This window comes from Macaca nemestrina, chromosome 19, assembly GCF_043159975.1.
Source record: "Macaca nemestrina isolate mMacNem1 chromosome 19, mMacNem.hap1, whole genome shotgun sequence".
NCBI lineage: Eukaryota > Metazoa > Chordata > Mammalia > Primates > Cercopithecidae > Macaca > Macaca nemestrina.
In genome coordinates, this window is record NC_092143.1 from 1,341,762 (window position 1) to 1,361,386 (window position 19,625).

Consider the following 19,625-nt stretch of genomic DNA (forward strand, 5'->3'; position numbering starts at 1 on the left):
CTGGTCTCAAATTCCTGGCCTCAACTGATCTGCCTGCCTCGACTTCCCAAAGTGCTGAGATTACAGGCGAACCACGCCCGGCCAGCTTCTTCAATCCATTCATAAACTTTGAGGTTACTTAATTTAGAAAATTAATTTTTAAAAGCCAAAAATAGTATATCTGATACCAGAACAGCAAGTCACACCTTAAGTAAATCATTATTTATTATTTACTATGTGCAAAATATAGGGAAAGAGACAGAAGACAAATGTATCTATGACTTCCCACTTCTGATTATAATCTCTTTAAAGACTGTGTTTATTTCTAATCCCCAACCAATGACAGATGCAACAGGCAATCACCTTAAACAGGGATTATTTTGTTTACTGAATAACAGATTTAGAAAGGAAGGTAGTGCATCCTTCAGCAATTTTTTCCCTTGGCTTCACAGTAATGGGAGTTTGGTACAGCGGAAGTTGAGGAGATGGAAGTCCATGTAAAGAATGTTGTGTCAGCCCCTGTATTTATCCAGTATTTTCTGTGGAAAGATAAAAGTTCTCTCACAGTGAATTCTGTCTGTTCTATGGGCACAGGAGTCTGGTACAGCAGATGTGCAAAAAATTCTGCTCATCAAGCAAAATTTATCACTAGAGGAGAATTTGAGATATTCTGATGATAATTTCTCTTAAATCAATTGAAGCCAAATACTATTCCATACTCATCTAAAAGGCTATTTTTTGGGCTAATGATTTAAGTGGCTCTAATATGTCCTGCATTGATTCAATGATGAATTCATGTGTTCAGTTAATCAGCATTTATCAAATGCCTAACGTTTTTGTCTTGTCACATTATGAGCTTTGGCTAATGTATACAAAGTGAACAAATATGAGATTTTAACCCTCAAGAAAGGAAACCATTTTTAAAAACGAGAGAATAGGCGCTTCCACGTGTTGCTGTCTTGCTTTCTCAACATAGTGCACACACATGCCTGGGCAGAGCAGTTAAAACTTCCTGAGAAGGCACAGAGCCAGGTACTGGGCTGGAGCCCATGTGCAGTGAGGAAGGAGAACAGTCAGGGAGTCTGGGGTGAGATGCTGAGGGATGTAAAGAGGGTCACCAGCTGGTAAGGCAAGGGATTGCTCAAATCAGTAAATATAGTCAGTGTAATAATAAACCGGTTTCTTACTGTCAGGGAAGGAGTTACAATGTGGGAACAAAAAAATAGAAGAAACCCCTGGATTCATCATCCATCCACCCATCCACTTATATACTTGTCTACCCACCTACCCACTCACTCACCCACTCACCCACCCACCCATCCATCCGATTCACCCACCCATCCATCCGATTCACCCACTCACCCACCCACCCATCCATCCGATTCACCCACTCACCCACTCACCCATACGTATTCACCCACCCGCCCACCCATCCATTCCGTCATCAATCCCTCCACTCACCCATGCATTAACACACACACACGGCATGTTCACTGCAAGGACTTGGAAACAGCATATCGCAGTACACATGAGCAAGCCCAGCTCCCAGAACCTGACTTCTAAACAGCACTTTTTGCTAAAAGGAACCCAGAGCCAAGCCCAGGGCTGGAGCAAAGAAAGTACAAGATGAGTCTGGAACATCTGTCTGTGGAAGTAGGAATAAAAAATACTAAAAAATGATGGGTTCATGATAATATGACAGAGAAGCCAGCTTAAAGGGCTTGCAAACGCCAGAAAGGGGACAATGTAAAGGTCAATCAAGGATAGTAACAGGTTATAACCCACTGGTATACAGGGCCCGACGCAGAGCGGGCGTCCGGTCAGTGCCTGGTATACAGTGCCCAACGCAGAGCGGGCGTCCGGTCAGTGCCTGGTATACAGGGCCCGACGCAGAGCGGGCGTCCGGTCTGTGCCTGGTATACAGGGCCCGACGCAGAGCGGGCGTCCGGTCAGTGCCTGGTATACAGGGCCCGACGCAGAGCGGGCGTCCGGTCAGTGCCTGGTATACAGGGCCCGACGCAGAGCGGGCGTCCGGTCAGTGCCTGGTATACAGGGCCCGACGCAGAGCGGGCGTCCGGTCAGTGCCTGGTATACAGGGCCCAACACACAGCGGGTGTTCAATGTGCACTCCTTTCATAGCCTTCTACAGTCTCTACACTACCAGAGCATTTATCCTGTAGAGCACTGAAAAGTTTCTATTTTTATTAAAGATAGGTCCACCTCCCCCACACAAACTGTGCATTATTTTCATGCAAGTCCTCTTTAAATCCTCTTCTGGCTTCTTGTGTAGGCTGTCCCCCATCTACTGTGGGTGAGCAGCATGGGACAGAAGAAGGGGTAAGGCCCAGCTCCTGCCTCCAGGGCAGGTGAAGTCTCGTGGAAGAGGAGGCACGTAAGCAAACCGTTATCATGGCTTGACTCGTGTTCACCATTGTTCACTAAGCATGGACCCTGTGCAGGGCACCAGAATACCGAGGTAAACAGAGTCCTCAAAGTCAAGAAGCCAACATTTCAGTGGAAGAGGCGACATCTACCTGCACATTTTGTTACATCTCTCCTAAGAGCTGAGACAGAAAGGCAGGATGCATCATGGTGGCCACGGATGGGGGACAAGTCTTTGTGGCCAAGCCCCAAGAGTGCAGAAGACAGCAGTCTGAGAAAAACGCATGAAGAGTAAAGCAACCGTGGAACACAATGAAGATGCTGGGGCTCGCCACAGAGCAATGGAAATCTTTTGAACAGTTTTAGCCAAAGAATGAACCATATCAAACCTACATTTCATAAACATGACTCAGGCTGTGACGTGCAAAACACGATGGAGGGAGAAGGGGGAGAGGGCGGCAGAGCGGCCGCCGTCGCTATCTGGGTGAGAAATGACAGGAGCTTGAACTCTGCACTATGGACTCTGAATGAGGCTGACAGAAAGGAGGGAAGCTGAAGGGCTTGAGAAGCCCTTGCAGAATTCATGCTGCCATAGGAGGAGGCAGTGAGGACAATGGAGAGGCGGAGGACAGAAAGATGCCCTAGGAATAAAGAGTCACTCAGACACTGAAGACAGTGGCCGCCCTACGACTGTGGGACCGAACGGTCACTCAGACACTGAAGGCAGAGAATTTAGCTGTACTGCTTAGAAATGATGAGATACTGTCAAATATAGTTCTTATTTAATATGCAACAAATAATCAGAACTTTATGTAAAGCTAAGTCTTTCCTGTGATACAAATCAATTACTTCAAATAATAAAAATGCTTGTGTTTTTTATTTGGAGCACCTGTTTTCTAATTAAATTCATATTTAAAGGGAATTTAGGGATAATATCTAAGTTTTCTAGTTTAGATATCTGCTATACATTCTGATAGAGCTTATGCCCCAGATGCTATCAGTAGGACTGTTTTTTCAACACTTGGCATTTTGTTTCTTTACTGCTTTCCTGAAATTATAAGTTTATGTTCACACTACAGATGAAGAACTACAACTTCTAATTGTGAGCAGCTGTCATATCTAAGTGTGCCGGCTACGCAAGTGAAGGCTGTGCTAATGTACCCCGAAGAGCCACCCTGGGTCTAGTCTAGAAGCTATGGAATTAGGTCATGGTGGGTTTGTTTTCTAGTTAATCTTTTCCTGATGAGGAACTGAAACACTATGATTCGTGAATATTAACAACAGTTATCAAAAAAAAAAAAAAAAAAAGCATTCCAAGAGTCTTTTTATCTCTGTTGATTTACCGCAATACTACTAATGTATTCTACAACATGTAGCTCTTTGGTGAAGCACATGGGCACATTTTAAAATAAGTATTTAAACTCTAAAATATTTTATTACAAGAAGGCAACTGTTAGAAAAATTAAGGGATTCTATGATTGTATGCAACAAGATAAAATTAAGTTATTTTATTGTAATCCTTTAATATAAATCAATATAACTTTTAAAATATTAATAAATTATCCTTTTTAAAACAAGAAAGCTAGTCTCCAAAACTGCTTTGATATTTCAAGTTGCAAAGTACACCACAGCTGGCTCTATTTTGTTCTATGATCTCAAAATGTCTCGACAAGTATTCAGATAACAAGCACCAGCTCTAATTCACATAATGGCTCATGTCACCTATCTCTCTGCCAGTGAGACATCTGAAAGCATCTTTTTATCAGAAACACAAGTCAATATACCCAAGGGATTACAATAACTGCTTGAAGCAATTTGTATTATCATTTCATCCTTGATGTTCTTGCTCTGAGTAACTGATTATTATGAATGGCATGAAAATGGCAACCTGTCACAATTGATTTTTCCTTAACCTCCACAAGAATTTTTCTCCCTTAAATGTAATCAAGTCTCATATCATTAAATATGTCTGAGGCTAGCTTTTATAAACGAGTCCATTACTCAAGTTGTAGTCCTTGTAATTTGAACTTTCACCAAATACTACTATAATAGTAATTGCTTAGTAATAAAAATTTTTGTTTAGTCTTAAAATTTTCAAACTTTGAGTAGACTCCATCTTCTTTTAAATCTCTCTGTCATAAGCACTAGGATGCGGGAAAATATTCTAATCCTCACCTTTAAGAATTCCTTTTAATCTCAGAATTTTCCTCTATCTATCAAAACAGAAGGAATTTATTCTTACCTTCAAGTCTGGATAAAACATGCTGCATTTTTCAAAAGTCCAGGGAGGGGAACCAGGAAGTTGTGTCCTCAGGTCCCATTCCAGGGGATGGGATCAATACAGGCAGCTGTGCTGGTGACCTTGCCTACATGGGGCCACCCTCTACACACCACTTCACCCAGACTGTGGTGACAACCAGGCGTCACAGAAATAAGAAAGGGAGTTCAGGCAGCAGCCAAAGTGTCTTTTTTTTTTTTTTTTTTTTGAGATGGAGTCTTACTCTGTCACCCAGGCTAGAGTGCAGTGGTGTGGTCTCAGCTCACTGCAACCCCACTTACTGGGTTCAAGCAACTCTCCTGCCTCAGCCTGCCAAGTAACTGGGATTACAGGCGCCTGCCACCACGCCCGGCTAATTCTTTGTATTTTTAGTAGAGATGGGGTTTCACCATGTTGGGCAGGCTGGTGGTCTCTGCCTGCCTAAAAAAATAAAAGATAAAGACTAAGAGATAAATACAAATTATTTTTTGGAAGAAGTGCATATTTAGGATAAAGCAGCACAGTACCCATAACTACAGGACAGGCAAGCAGGAAACATCTGTTGAACTCAGGGTTTAGGGATTTGAGTGATGTTTTTCTCCTTAGCTTTCTGTACATTTAAAATTTTTCATAATACGTTTTTCTTTTCTTTTCTTTTTAAAAAAGCAGCTTTTTTAAAGAACAGAATGACCAAAATAAAGGCCAAAAAAAAAAAGGCCAAAGAAATTTGGGGATGTTAGATGAGAAGAATGACAAGTTAAAAAAAAGTAAAAAAAACACCTTTATATAAAACTGGTTAAATACCTAACATCCATCAACTTAACTGGGAGGATAGGTGGAGTTCTGTTTGTTTCTTTGTTCTGAGACAGGGTATGGCTCTGTAACCCAGGCTGCAGTGCAGTGGTATTATCTCAGCTCACTGCAACCTCCACCTCCTGTGCTAAGGTGATCCTCCAACCTCAGTCTCCCGGGTAGCTGGGATTACAGGCACATGCCACCACACCTGGCTAATCTGTGTATTTTTTGTAGAGAGGGGGTTTTGCCATGTTGCCCAGGCTGGCCTCGAACTCCTGGGCTCAAGTGATCCGCCTGCCTTGGGCTCCAAAGTGCTGGGATTACAGGCACGAGCCACTGCGCCCAGCCTGACAGTTTTGAAAGTATAACACACACTATTCCTCCAGGAATCTGCAGCTGAGATGGGGCAAGTCCTCCTTATCAGCTGAATCTGTGGAAGCAGATGGCTGCGGGAGGCTGGCGCTCTTCCAGACGGAGCTGAGAACGCTCCTTCATGTCCTGCAGGAGGACATGAAGCCTCTGCTGGGGCTGGGATGACTCGAGGGGAGTCGGTGGTAGAGGTGGTGAGGGTCCATCAGAGGCTTAAGACCAACAGGGAGCGCCAGGGCTCTCTGTGTTGCTGCCTCTGCAGATGCACTGGGACTTGCACATGGTAACAACAGGTACCAAGGACTCAAGGCCTGGTCTCAGGCACGCAGTCTTATGGGCTTTACACCCTCTGCTAGAGTCAGGGAACAGCAACACACTGGAAAATGTCTACTCGCTTAACCATTCTATGTAGCAGGGATTATGTGGATGATTTTTAAGGCAATTATATCCCAGGAACTTCCTAGTCTAGGCCACACCTACAGTGGAAGGCAACAGGAGAAGACGCTGCAGGTACTGAGGCAAAAGCACCACAAGAGGCCCAAAGGCCGACGAGAGTGACTCAGAGGCAGCAGGGCCCAGCAAGAGGGCATGACATCCCAGAGCTCCCGCTGAAAAGAAAAGAAAAGAAAGAAAAGAAAAGAAAAGAAAAGAAAAGAAAAGAAAAGAAAAGAAAAGAAAAGAAAAGGGCACTCTCTTCTTTCTTACTGCTCTCTCATGGAATAAAGAAGATTAAATAATAAATGTGGTATTCATTAAATTGAATTTATATAAAAGATCTACAAGCAACAGTGTAAGACTTGTCTCCCTAGAAGATCACTTACTGGATAAACCTAGAAAATGTGAAATAATGCTCAATTTGCCTTGACATACAATCTACAATAGTGGCTAGATTTTTTTTAAATTAATTTTTTTTTTTTTTAATGAGACAGGGTCTCATTCTGTTGCCCAGGCTGGAGTGCAGTGGTGCAATCATGGCTCAGTGCAGCCTCAAACTCCTGGGTTCAGGCGATCCACCCACCTCAGCCTCCAGAGTAGCTGGTACTACAGGCACATGCTACCACACCCAGGTAATCTTTGCATTTTTTGGTAGAGACAAGTTTCGCCATGTTGCCCAGGCTGGTCTCGAACTCCTGGGCTCAAGCAATCTGGCTGCCTCAGCCTCCCTAAATGTTAGGACTACAGACGTGAACCACTGCACCTGGTAGAAAATATCTATAAGAAGGAAACGAAGCTCTCCAAAGTATTATACAAAAGCTTATAATTTTAGATAATCCAGTGTCTGTAACAGCCTCCGAACCTCAACAACTCATTTTCATCACTGTACTCCAAATCTTACCACCAACAACTACTCTGCTTCCAAAACTTCTTGTCCATAAGGAGCCCTCTCACCTGCCATCCACCATCACGACTAGCTGTCCCTGCCTTCTCTGCTGACACATCCACCTGCAAACCTCTGGACCAGCCCAGCAGCCCATCTCTGCTTCTGCACTGGGGCTCCTGAACATCAGACCCAGAACAGCCATACCCTGGTTACTGGCACCATTTTAAATTACAGATTCCCAACAACAGCTGGGTCCTGCACATTGCCAACAAGGTATGAGCCTAAACTGTTAGGCTCCTGTCCTTCTTGATCCCTTCAAGAACTGTCTCAAAGTCTTACCATGTTGCATCAATTTCACTACCTAAAGTGTTGTTAAAATTAACTTCTTTCTTGTATCAGACTTTACTGAAGCATTTTTTAACCTTAGGAACGTAAAGCAATTTTGTGAATTGTCAGGGTCCTGCTATACACACTGTAATGAAGATAGGAAAAGAGAGAAAAAAGGAGGGAAGAAGAGGGAGGAGAAAGAAAGAGAAGAGGGGAGGGAGACAGAAAGAGTGACACATTGATTGACTGTAAATATTTTCTACAAATGAAAGAAGTAATGTCATAGTTCCTGTGGTGGCCATATAATACTATATGATTTTCTTTTCAGTAATCTTATCCTCTTATGTTTAAATTACTACTGGATGCCCACTAAACTTATTCTTCCATAGAATTAATATTTTTATTTATAAGACCCTCTATTCTTTGACTAAAGACGTTAATAGTTTTGTGATAAGGATTTTTCTCACCAGGAAAAAAAAAAACAAAATCAACACAATCTTTTCCCTTACAGTATAATCAGTCCACTTCTCATCACCACAGGCGCCAACATGGTTTGGGCTGCCTGCTCAATATGCTCAGAATTTCCTCTCCCTCGCCCTGGACCTGGCTCCCTCAACAGAGCACTCTCTCCTTGCCCTGAACTCTTGGAAGAGCTCTCCAGCTGTGACTGCACCTGAGCTCCACCCTAATAAACATACTGTCCGTTTTAATTTTACCAAGATTTCCTCGTTGCTAAAATTACTAACCTCTTTTTCACTTTTCACTCCAAATGACCTTCTCTGTCCCCAGCACACTGTTGACTACTAGCCACTCCCTAAAATGCTTTCCTCATTCATTATTCTTCTCCTGGTTTCTCTTCCTCTGCTTATCCCTTAAATATTGGTATTCTTCCGGGTTCTGTAAGGTTCCTCTTTTTTGTACATTGAGTAAAAGCCCTGGGAAATCTTGTTCGTGGCGTTGCTGCTCACAAAGTGTTTCCAATTCTCCCTCCTTCTGCACATGAGCTAGAAGTGCAATTCCCTGACTCCTTGAACTTGGCCAAGGCCATTTAATTGTTCTGGCCAATGAAATGTGACCCATATTGCTCGCTGGCAAAGCCTTAAGAATCAGTCAGTATGTAATTGGCCACATCAGTATTTTCTTATCCCAGTGGTCATGGAAATGTGTTTCCAAGATGGGCCCTGAGGGATCATGACCAGCAGGAGCTGCCAGCCTGCGCCGGACCCAGGACATGGGGAACACATGACAAGAAGCAGGAGCTGCCAGCCTGCGCCGGACTCGGAACACAAGGAACACAACGCTGGGGGAGCCAGTGTGGAGTGTGAGGCACTTTATTACCACAGCAGCACTCAGCCCATCCTGACTGATAACCCCACTACTCATTCAAAAATATGTATTTCCAGCTCAATTCCTCTGCTGACAATGAACTCCAATGTATCAATGTCCCAATATGGCTTCTACTCAGAGAGCTGTCAGAACTGAGTGTTAGAAACATTTTTGCTACCTGAAGAAATCCACCAAAGCTCAGGTAAATGATGAGATGAGATTTCCCCTGTACATGTTTACCGTTTTGTTTGCACCAGCCTTCTCTGAAGCCCAAAAGTTTGCTTGTTTACTAAGCAAAACACCACAACGTCGTCTTCAGAAAATAATGTACCAGCAATAAATAATAAATAATAATTTCCACCTTCCCGTCTCTGTTCAGAGACCAGTGTCACAATCCTTTTCCACTCAACATGTATCAACACCGAGGCTTTCCCTGGATAAATTACATGTTACCTTTCACTCAGTGTAGCTTGCTCAAAACCTTGTCCTGAATTTTATTCTTGTAAAACTAGCATTTAACACTCAGAACTATTTAAGTCTATATTTCATTTCCCTGTTACGTTATGCCTTAATTGGATGTTTAAACACCAAGTCTAAGGAAAATCTCCTCAGGAGCTTCACTATCAGAGTGCTTGTCTTGAGACGTGTCACGGTTCCACGCCTTGTGATCTCCCCGGCTCTACATCGGGAACCCTCTTCTTCCCGGGAGTTGTCGTGTGGATTCAAGACATAAAGCAGGTAAAGTTTTAGGAAAGTGCCCACCAGGTGGTCAATGCTCTCCAAGCCAGAGCTAGAACTGCTATCATGAATCCCTAACTGAGCATGTATTAAGCAACAGGAAGATACCAGTCACTGAAAGAACACTTTTACATCAGGTTGAAAAGCTAACATCGTCAGCAGCAAGAAGTAAATCCAATTCTGTAAAAGTCAAAAGACGTCCTTTCAATTATGATGTATATTCTGCCAACACTAAGCAAATTTAGAAGGCTATTTTTTAAGAAAGGAGAAGAGGAAGAGAGGAACAGGGAAAAGAAAAGAAGAGGGAGAGAAGGAATGCACACACAGTGGAAACTGGAAGAATTTCTAGGCCATGTGGTAGCTTGACAGTACAGAACCTAGTGGCTTGCACAAACTCGTTACAAAACAACCATTTCTTGACTGGCAATCGGGGTTGGGTTGAAAAATGATGCCACTGAAAACCATTCATTTTATAGAAAAATAAAAATTTAGGTAACATTTACTGAGAATCTGTCAACGTGGCAAGTTCCTTCCTAAGAGCAACGTGTAGATGAGCATGACCTTGTTCCCAGCAACCCCGCGAGTCCAACCCCACTTCAGAGAGGGGAGGGTGAAGAGGCTGAGTGACACACGAGTGTGCACCAAGACCTGGACACAGACCCACTAGCGAGGCTCCAGGGCTGCATTCCAAACCGTGCTTGCAAAACTAAGAGGCCGCTCCAACTCAGAACCAAGACCCTGAGTAAAGAGCTTGACGAGCCAAAAATAACAGGTGTATAAGATGAGAAGAAATAATAAAGTGGAGACTGAATTGAGGAAAAAATGACAGAAAATAAGTTGAACTGAAGAAAAAGGTGGGCTAAAAAAGGAGTCACAGTAAAAGGCAGTGTAGCTTTAAAGATTTTAAATTCATATTTAAAATTAAATTTACCCTCAAATATCATAAATGCAAAAGTAAAAAGATTTAGGGAAAAAATCCTAGAACTGTACATACATTAGAATATTCTAGTTTTGTGGTTAGGTGCGGTGGCTCACGCCTGTAATCCCAGCACTTTGGCAGGCTGAGGCAGGCAGATCACTTGAGGTCAGGAGTTTGAGATCAGCCTAGCCACCATGGTGAAACCCTATTTCTACTAAAAATATGAAAATTAGCCAGGTGGGCTGGTGCTCATCTGTAACCCCAGCTACTCGCAAGGCTGAGGCAGGAGAATCGCTTGAACCCAGGAGTTGGAGGCCTGCAGTGAGCCAAGATCACACCACTGCACTCCAGCCTGGGCGACAGAGTGAGACTCTATCTCCAAAAAAAAAAGATGTTCTAGTTTTGCTCACATGAAAGAAATAACATAGCACTTACCAGAAAACACGTATAAATACTTATGTGATTCTAACTCTATATATGATTACTTTAAAATTTTATTTTTAAATAATTTTAATACTATTGTAGAATTACTGACTTGAATATATTTGAAATGCAAATTAAACTGCAATGCAAGTCTAAAGAGAGAACTTTCCCCATTACCACAATTAGAATTTATACTCAGTAGTAACGCAGCATTTTTCTTTGACTTTAGCAAACATGTTACACACAGATATCTGGAGTTCTGTCAGGTACAGGGGATGCACACTGAATTTCCCGAGTGCACAGCTAAGGGCATTCTCAAGGCAAGCCCCAGTGAAAAAGCAAACAATCGACACAGAAGGCCTCACTCTACTTACTGCCGCAGATGGCCTGGGGCTTTATACGGTTGGTGGTATGTTATTAATTTTCGAAGAGTTAACCATTTTTAAAACAACATTCACCTGAGAAAATGGAATACATCTTGCCCAAACTTTCTGAGACAGAGTCTCACTCTGTTGCCCAGGCTGAAGTGCAATGGTGCGATCTTGGCTCACTGCAACCGCCACCTCCAGAGTCTGAGCCATCCTCCTGCTTCAGCCTCCTGAGCAGTGGGGACTACAGATGCCCATCACCATGCTGGGCTAATTTTTGTATTTCTGGTAGAGACACGGTTTCACCATGTTGGCCAGGCTGGTCTCAAACTTCTGGCCTCAAGTGATTCACCTGTCCCGGCCTCCCAAAGTGCTGTGATTAGAGGCGTGAGCCACTGCACTTGGCCTATCTTTTCAAAGAATTATTTGATTTCCACTGTGTTGTAATAAGACTTCCAGCAAAAGACAGCGAAAGATAACCTTCACTATTAATTATCCACAGAGTGAGGCATAAATCCATGTGAGGATTTTTTGTTTCATCTAAATGCACACAAATTACATTTTAAATAAAAATGAGTAAAATCAATACTTAGGAAGAGCTTCTCATTAACTGTACATTAGCACATACTGTGAATTCATCTCATGTACGGTGTCACGATGATAGCAACTACTGAGAAGTCAGACTTTTTGTTAATGATTTTACACACGTGTTGGATGCATAAAGAACAACTTCAGAAATGTAATCAATTCAGGAGATAATCAAGCAGCCTTCAAAACTAATCTTTGGCTTTCAATATGCTTCTTCTGACGTGCAAATAGATAAAACTGGCTTAATGCTATAACATCAAATTAAATACTATAAAAACATTAATATAGATTCCTTTATTTTAAAATGAACTATCAACATAAAAGAGTGCAAACTGTAAAATAAATAGACTGAAGATAAGAAATTAGCCACAATTAACTGTCAAATTACGGGCAAATTATGTATCTGACCATGAAAATTTAAGACACATATAAAACTGATTAGCCAAGCAACGATACTTTTGGAAATTCGCCAGTATGAGAATGTTGTTATATAAACACAGAGAATTCATATGGTAAATCACCAACATTTTCGAAAGTCTACTTTAAGCCAAAAGAATGAGCTTTCAGTACTATGCAGACTTTCTTGCTGAAAGGAAAAACAAGATCGTTAAGGCAGTTGCTCCTCAATCTAGCCTACCTTATTTTTTGGATTGGATGTGTTCATTACACTTCGAGTCTCTTTTCCAGTATAAATGACAACACCTATTACCGTACCTGCAAAAACACGAAAGTGGTCCTTATAGAAACACTTTACAGATGAGTAAAAGATAACACTTTCTAATTCATTGTTTTGATGGAAAGCATTATCACACTATTTTATATAAATTTATCCAACAGTGTATTTAATTTGGCTACTTCAAGAAAATCTAATCTCAGCTTTAAAAATGGCCTTTGAAAATGTCAAACGATTTGTTAAGCAATACAAATGTACCTACATATAACATTAGGAAATGTACTAACATTCTTTTCACTGACAACAGAGACAATGACAATGGCCTTTCACTACTGTCTACTGAAACGGTGGTTCTATCACTGAAGGTCAATGAAGAGGCTATATTCTTAACTGATCAAACTTGTCCTTTGACCTTCAAATAAAGATGGTACCAGTTGAACCAGTTTCTTTTAATGTATTTCCACTGTAAAGATCAAAGTATTACTAAATATCAGTGACAGTCTTTGCTAATATTTCAAAATGTATACAATTAAAATAGAAATATTATAAAAAACAGTATTTGACTTTGCATTTATAGAAGCTATACTCTTTTTTATACATGTCAAAAAGATAACAATAATTTTTAAATTCAAGAGAAAAGAATTTAAAAAAACCCTTGGTATGACCGATAGATTGCAAAGGCTAAAGGGCACTTAGCTCTAGAATGTCAGCATTAAAAATCATGGAAGTCTCTTTCTGCAACTACAGCTATATGTTATTTATGTTCCTAATTTTCATCCTTAATTTTTTGTAAATTTTGAAGGTGAGAAACACAATTAAGGTAAGAAAGTACATACACATAATGTGCAATTACCATTACAGAATTAACTATAATAATTACACAAAAACTCTTTGATGTCACGTTAATTTAACATGTAAAATGTAGAGTGTCATACAACAGGCTCTTTGAAGTAAAGATGATTGATACGAACTCTCGGCTTTTTGTGAACCTTGATATTTAACATATTGTACATATTACATAGCTTACACCTTCCTCTCTAGAAAATCTAGGAACGGGGAAGGTATGAAGTATTCCCCAGCAGGGATATGTGCAGGGATTATATATATTTCTCTTTTAACTGAGTGCCACTGAGAAAGTGTGAGGCTTCAGTTTGTTAAGTTCATGAAAGGCAAGGCCAGCTCACACCTGGAATACACGCTCCCCGATGCACAAATGCCATCTTTATTATTATCATCCACACAAACTTCTGAGATTAGATGACTATACTTACTCTGCAAGGAAATATTAAATACATAATAACACAATACTATAAAAAGCTTTCAAAAAGAGATCACAGAATTACTTTACATCAGTGAAGCTAAATATTAAATATTACCTGATCAGTATTTTCTGTTTTTCCAATCTAGTTTAACTAAATCAAACTATAAACATCCCACTAATGTTAAATTATCACAATGATGTAACAAGGCAAACTGCAAAATTAACTTATTTTTTAACATTAACAGAATGAGCAATGCTCAGAGAAGTCTTTGCAAGAATTAATCAAGCTAGAAACCCCTGACCTGAAAGCAGGCTGATGAACCAAGTGGACTCTAGAGTGGCCTTACAATGTACAGCACCGAAATTCAATGTGATAAAGGACAAGGCATACGTTATACATTTTTAACAGAGGTCCTGGTACAATATTTGTATAATCTGTTAAAGTTTGCTAAAGGCTCTCATAAGTATTCTCTCACTTGATTCTCATGAAAAATGACTACTTAGTAGAATTAGATTAAATGAATTTTTCTGACTGTCATGCTTTTTAATATCTAACGTATAGTATCGTGCAGAAATATCTGGAACATTTTCCATTCTCTTTGACAAAGGGTATGTACTTATGAAGTAGAATAGGCTAAAAGACTGAGTAAAACTTGTACACACGGCAAAAAGAAATAGAGGAAAGGGGTTAACTGTGGATTGTGAAAATGAGACACAAGAGGACAACAAAATATGACCAACTCATTTTGTGTCTCAGAAGAGAACGGGAGACTGAGTATGACAAATATAAAATGTCACAAAGATTTCTCAGTAAATGAAATACAGGAGAATTCCAAAACTTTAACCCATATTTTCAGTGTAAAATCAAGATCCACCTCCCTCACAACGGGCTCCAACTGGAGAAACTTCTACATCAGAAAGATCTGAGTTCAGGATCATGTTGGTAGATTAAAACCACAACCACAACAACAAACCAGTTCTTAACAGGACCCTAAAAATGGTGGTGGTCCAGTATTCATCATTAAATCAAAAATTTAACTGCATTTATCCCAAGAAAACATTTAAAAAGATTTAGGAGCACTTAATCTTCAAAGCCAGTGGATTACATTTGCCTGATCCGTAACTGGACACTTCAGACTGACTACAGGTAAAAATTAATATAAAATATTCAGATGCTTTGGGTCCAAAAAGGGAGGCATAAAATATGACCACATTTACTCCTACACTCCACAGACCCCGTGACTAGGGCCCTTGAGACTTAGCCTACTTCCAAGAGGCTACTATGTGGACAGTCTGTAAGTCATTCTACAGTCCAACTCTATTATGTCCAACTTCTGTTCAATCACAATTTCATGTGAGTAGGATAATTACTCCCTTAGTTATTATGTGCCTTCTTTGCTACATGCTATATAGAAAATTTCATGCAAAATTATACCACCTTCTAATTGACTACAGTTGTATTTTAAGCAAATAACTTCCATGATGCAAAGCAAGACAAAGAATGCTAACAAGGTCAAATTTTGTAGAAAAAGATACTCTCCTTTATTTAAACGTTTCTAGTTTATATCACAAAACATAATCCAGCACTTCAAAACAAGCAGTCCACTCAGTATTTCAAATGACAGGCCTATTGCAACACTTTTAGTTGCTATTTTTAACCACTGAAATATTATGTTTAATTTGCAGATAATCAACCAATCCTCACAAATTCAAATTAAGATGATTCACAGAAAACTACATAAAAACACAAAATATAAAACCTAGACCACTTTAACAAAACAACTAATGGCCTTAAACTAAAACATCAAAACGATGTGAAATGCTTACTAAAAGTCAACACGTATTTCATGTGTGTCTAATGAGAGACAGAGGTATTAACAAATCAACGTATTTGTTGACCCTCAATTATATACCCAAAACCTGCTAGATGCCATTAGCAAAAGCAGGCAGGACCACATACACCAGCCTCTGGAACACACTCCAACTCGCAGATGCCCTCCAGGAGCCAATTTCCATAGAACCCCAGTGCGTACTGCTCACTGGGGCAGGTGCTCCCGGGCTGGACCCGATGATAGCAAGGCAGACACTGAGCACTACATATACAACTCCAATCACACACCAAGTGCAAGAAAACTGATGAAGACCATGAACTGAGCCCCAGAATGTAAACGACCTAGACCCAAACTGATGCACAGGGTACAAATGAGACCCCCAACCAAGGTCTAGCGTCCACACAGCCAGGACACAGAGACACAGCAGACCCGCACCCAGGTCTAGACATCACGCAGCTGGCCCACTGAGTGACAAGGAGACCCGCACCCAGGTCTAGACATCACGCAGCTGGCCCACTGAGTGACAAGGAGACCCGCACCCAGGTGTGCGTCCACATGGCCAGGGATTGCCCTCTGACGGCCCCGTCACACTTTTGTCAACCTTGCCTTAGGGAGCCGAGCTTTCCTTCCAGTTTTGCGACAGCTGAGTATCAGGAACACTCCTTTCTATGCTCATCATGACAGTAAACACAACAGTTCTCCAGGACTCCATTCTGCATTTTACAGAATAAGTGTTCTAAATCCACAGGGGAAGTGAAACCTCAGGCAGCACAGCAGGCTGCCTGTGTCCTGCCTTGGGTCGCCTGTCTGTGTCTAACCTGAGTCCTGGTTCCCATGCACTGAGAACTCTAGGACGGGGAGGAAGGGCCAAGTACACTTCCCTCCAGAGTCAACTTGAATTCAACTGAGATACGACTTTTAAAGTATAAGAGTAAAAGGAATTCTCAACTTGTAATCAATTACAAAGAATGCAAGAGTGCTTAGGTTACTCTGGAAATCTTAGTCTTTCAAACATTCCTTAGGACATAGCAGTGTGGTAAATATATAGAATGTGGTAACTGTTCACATTAATAAGGCTTTTAAATAAAGATACGTATGTACTAAAAGAGTTGTAATTAAAGAAAAAGCTTACATTTAAAGATGTTCGAATATAAACTAACATTAAAGGCACCTTAATTAAGCTTCTCGAGTGGATTTTTTTTTTTTTTTTGAGACGGAGTCTGGCTCTGTCTCCCAGGCTGGAGTGCAGTGGCCGGATCTCAGCTCACTGCAAGCTCCGCCTCCCGGGTTCCCGCCATTCTCCTGCCTCAGCCTCCCGAGTAGCTGGGACTACAGGTGCCGCCACCGTGCCCGGCTAATATTTTGTATTTTTTAGTACAGACGGGGTTTTACTGCGTTAGCCAGGATGGTCTCAACCTCCTGACCTCGTGATCCGTCCGCCTCAGCCTCCCAAAGTGCTGGGATTACAGGTGTGAGCCACCGCGCCCGGCCGAGTGGATGGTTTTAAAGCCATCTTCATGCCCACTAGGAAGACACAAGACTGCATGTTAGATGGCAAAGAGAACAGAACGGGCAGGATGGGGCCGGCATGTCACAATGCCTAATTCGCGTCCAATTGGTCGGGTCCACTTGCCAAGGTCATCAAGAGAACCGAGGTCAGGAGAGAAAACTTGGTTCAGGGAACTGTATCGGATGTCTCAAAAGCCTTTAGCTCGAGCAACTTCAGTCTCCCTCAGGAGAAGGGCCACAAATCAACAGTACTAGGGATCAGTAACATTTAATACACGTTTACACAGCACCCAGGAAAAAAAGATGAAACTTATTTTAAAAAGAGAAGCATTACTATCTTCACGAATGATCCTTAATTAAGAATAAATATCGTGAGATGGAAGAAATAGGCTGCAATAACTACGTATGGAAAATGTAAGCTTTCTCCCCATGTGTCAGCTTCTGAGTCCTGTATCATAAATGCTTTCGTGTAACTACTAAAAGTCAAGCACTCAAGGACACTGGCTTCAGGGGAAGGCACAGCTGGACTCCATTCTGGTCTCGGTGTGGCCTGGCTCTACGGTAACTGGCAGAGGGAACACGCCGCCTGAGTGCAGCCATTCACGTGAGGCCAGACCGGCACTGACTGTACTCACCACCTGGCGGAGAGGCTGGCAACACTCATGCCTCTCAGCAATGCCAAGGCAGCAGCATGAAGACAGCTGGAGGGCAGGTTTCCCCGGCTGAATGTGCCTGCCCATGGCGTGAAGACCCCTACAGAGCCCAGGGTCCACGTGTCCACCCCGGAAGAATCCTCCTGGCATGAAGTCCTTCTCAAGGCCTACAGAGCCCAGAAACTGGCCTGCTCACCTCTGAAGTCTCTTCATGGAAAACTGTCCTTATTCTCTTTGTATGTTGAGAAATTTATATATGTATGCTTTATACATACACACACACACGTAACATTTATATCATACACAGATGTAATTTATATATAAATAACAGCAAACACCCACAGAATTGTCACCTATTAAAACTGTCATATACCCATCAAGCATTTTTTAAAGACACAGAACACTAGGATAAGATTAATCCTCTTTCAAATTCTATCCTCCAAAAAGCTAACATGTGTACTCCTCCTGGAGTTCGTTGTATAGTTTTGCATAGTGCAGGCCAACAGTTAAACACAAGCACACAAAGCTGCCCCGTTGTGTGACACCTGCCTTCTCCATGGGCCTGGCACACTGGCCCTTGGATCCTTTTCTTCAAGGTACTGTCTCTTGGTAGCAGGCTGCTAGCAGGAATGGTCCTCACACTGTTCCTGCCGCCCGCCTCATCCTGCCACATCTGCATATTCTTTAAATCTAATTTAGATGTTTCTTCTTCAGAAAAGCTGCCCTTAGACCTGGTCTATATAAGCTTATTTTCTTTTGTGAGACAGAGTCTCGCTCTGTCACCCAGGCTGGAGTGCAGTGGCGCCATCTCAGCTCACTGCAAGCTCTGCCTCCAGGGTTCACGCCATTCTCCTGCTTCAGCCTCCTGAGTAGCTGGGACTACACATGGCCACCACCACGCCCGGCTAATATTTTGTATTTTTAGTAAAGACGGGGTTTCACCGTGTTAGCCAGGATGGTTGATCTCTTGATCTGCCTGCCTCGGCCTCCCAAAGATGGTCTTGATCTCCTGACCTTGTGATCTGCCCGCCTCAGCCTCCCAAAGTGCTAGAATTACAGGCTTGAGCCACCGTGTCTGGCCTATAAGCTTCTTTAATTACAAAATTTCCATGGCATTCTGTACTTGTTTGTGTTACTTAGCACAGTAACGTTATCTAGATCACCTTCTTAATCTCTGTCCACAAAGCCATAAGCTCCCTGAGGACAGGATCTGTAACTGCCTTGCCCCAGACCACATCACCATGCCTGGTGTAGAACAGGTGCTCCATGCACATGCATCGGGGAGTGAGTGGCATCCAGGCGAGAAGGGCTACCAGTATTGGGCAGCGCTGAGAAGACATAGCTCCGACAATCTAGCCTCACATTCCGGGCTGCCATCACCTTTCGGGCACTCTCTTCCAGGGCGCCTTGCTGCTAAGCCCCATTACTGGCACCAGCATCAACATCAACCCATTCCTGCTTCTGTAGCGTCTCTCATTAAGGAACACTGACAAGTTTGTCAATAAACAGGTCAAAGACGAACAGAATATCCCTATACTCTTGCACAAAGGCTGCATCACCTCTCCCTGTCTCGGGCCTTGCGAACCACGTGCAGTGTCTGAGGAGCAGCACAAGCCTCACCACAAGCTCCCAGGACTGTCTCAGACCCACTGAGCTAGAGTCTGCATTTAGCAAGGTCCCTAAAGATTTCAGGGCACTGTGAGAAACACTTGTTTGGAGTCCCTGGACAAAACAAAGCATCATCTATCCGGGAGCAACCACACTCAGAGGAGAATGCTTTCCTTACCCGATGCAACAACGGTGCTTGCCCACAATGTATTTTCTATGCTGAGACTTTCATGAACGGGCGGGTCACTGTCTTCCTGTGCAGGGAGACAAAAAGAAAACACAACTGTCAAATAAGTG

General features: G+C 42.2%; 1 protein-coding gene across 13 annotated transcripts in view; it reads right to left on the reverse strand.

The window, feature by feature from the left end:
- LOC105489277 (ATPase phospholipid transporting 9B (putative)) overlaps nt 1-19,625 on the reverse strand; it is a 289,967-nt gene that overhangs the window by 143,034 nt on the left and 127,308 nt on the right. For all 13 annotated transcript variants that reach the window (XM_071085806.1, XM_071085805.1, XM_071085804.1 and 10 more), the window contains 2 exons: nt 19,507-19,582; nt 12,430-12,506 (listed from right to left, as the gene is read on the reverse strand). In XM_071085806.1, the coding sequence (XP_070941907.1) occupies nt 12,430-12,506; nt 19,507-19,582 (153 nt within the window). The remainder of the gene's footprint in view (nt 1-12,429; nt 12,507-19,506; nt 19,583-19,625) is intronic.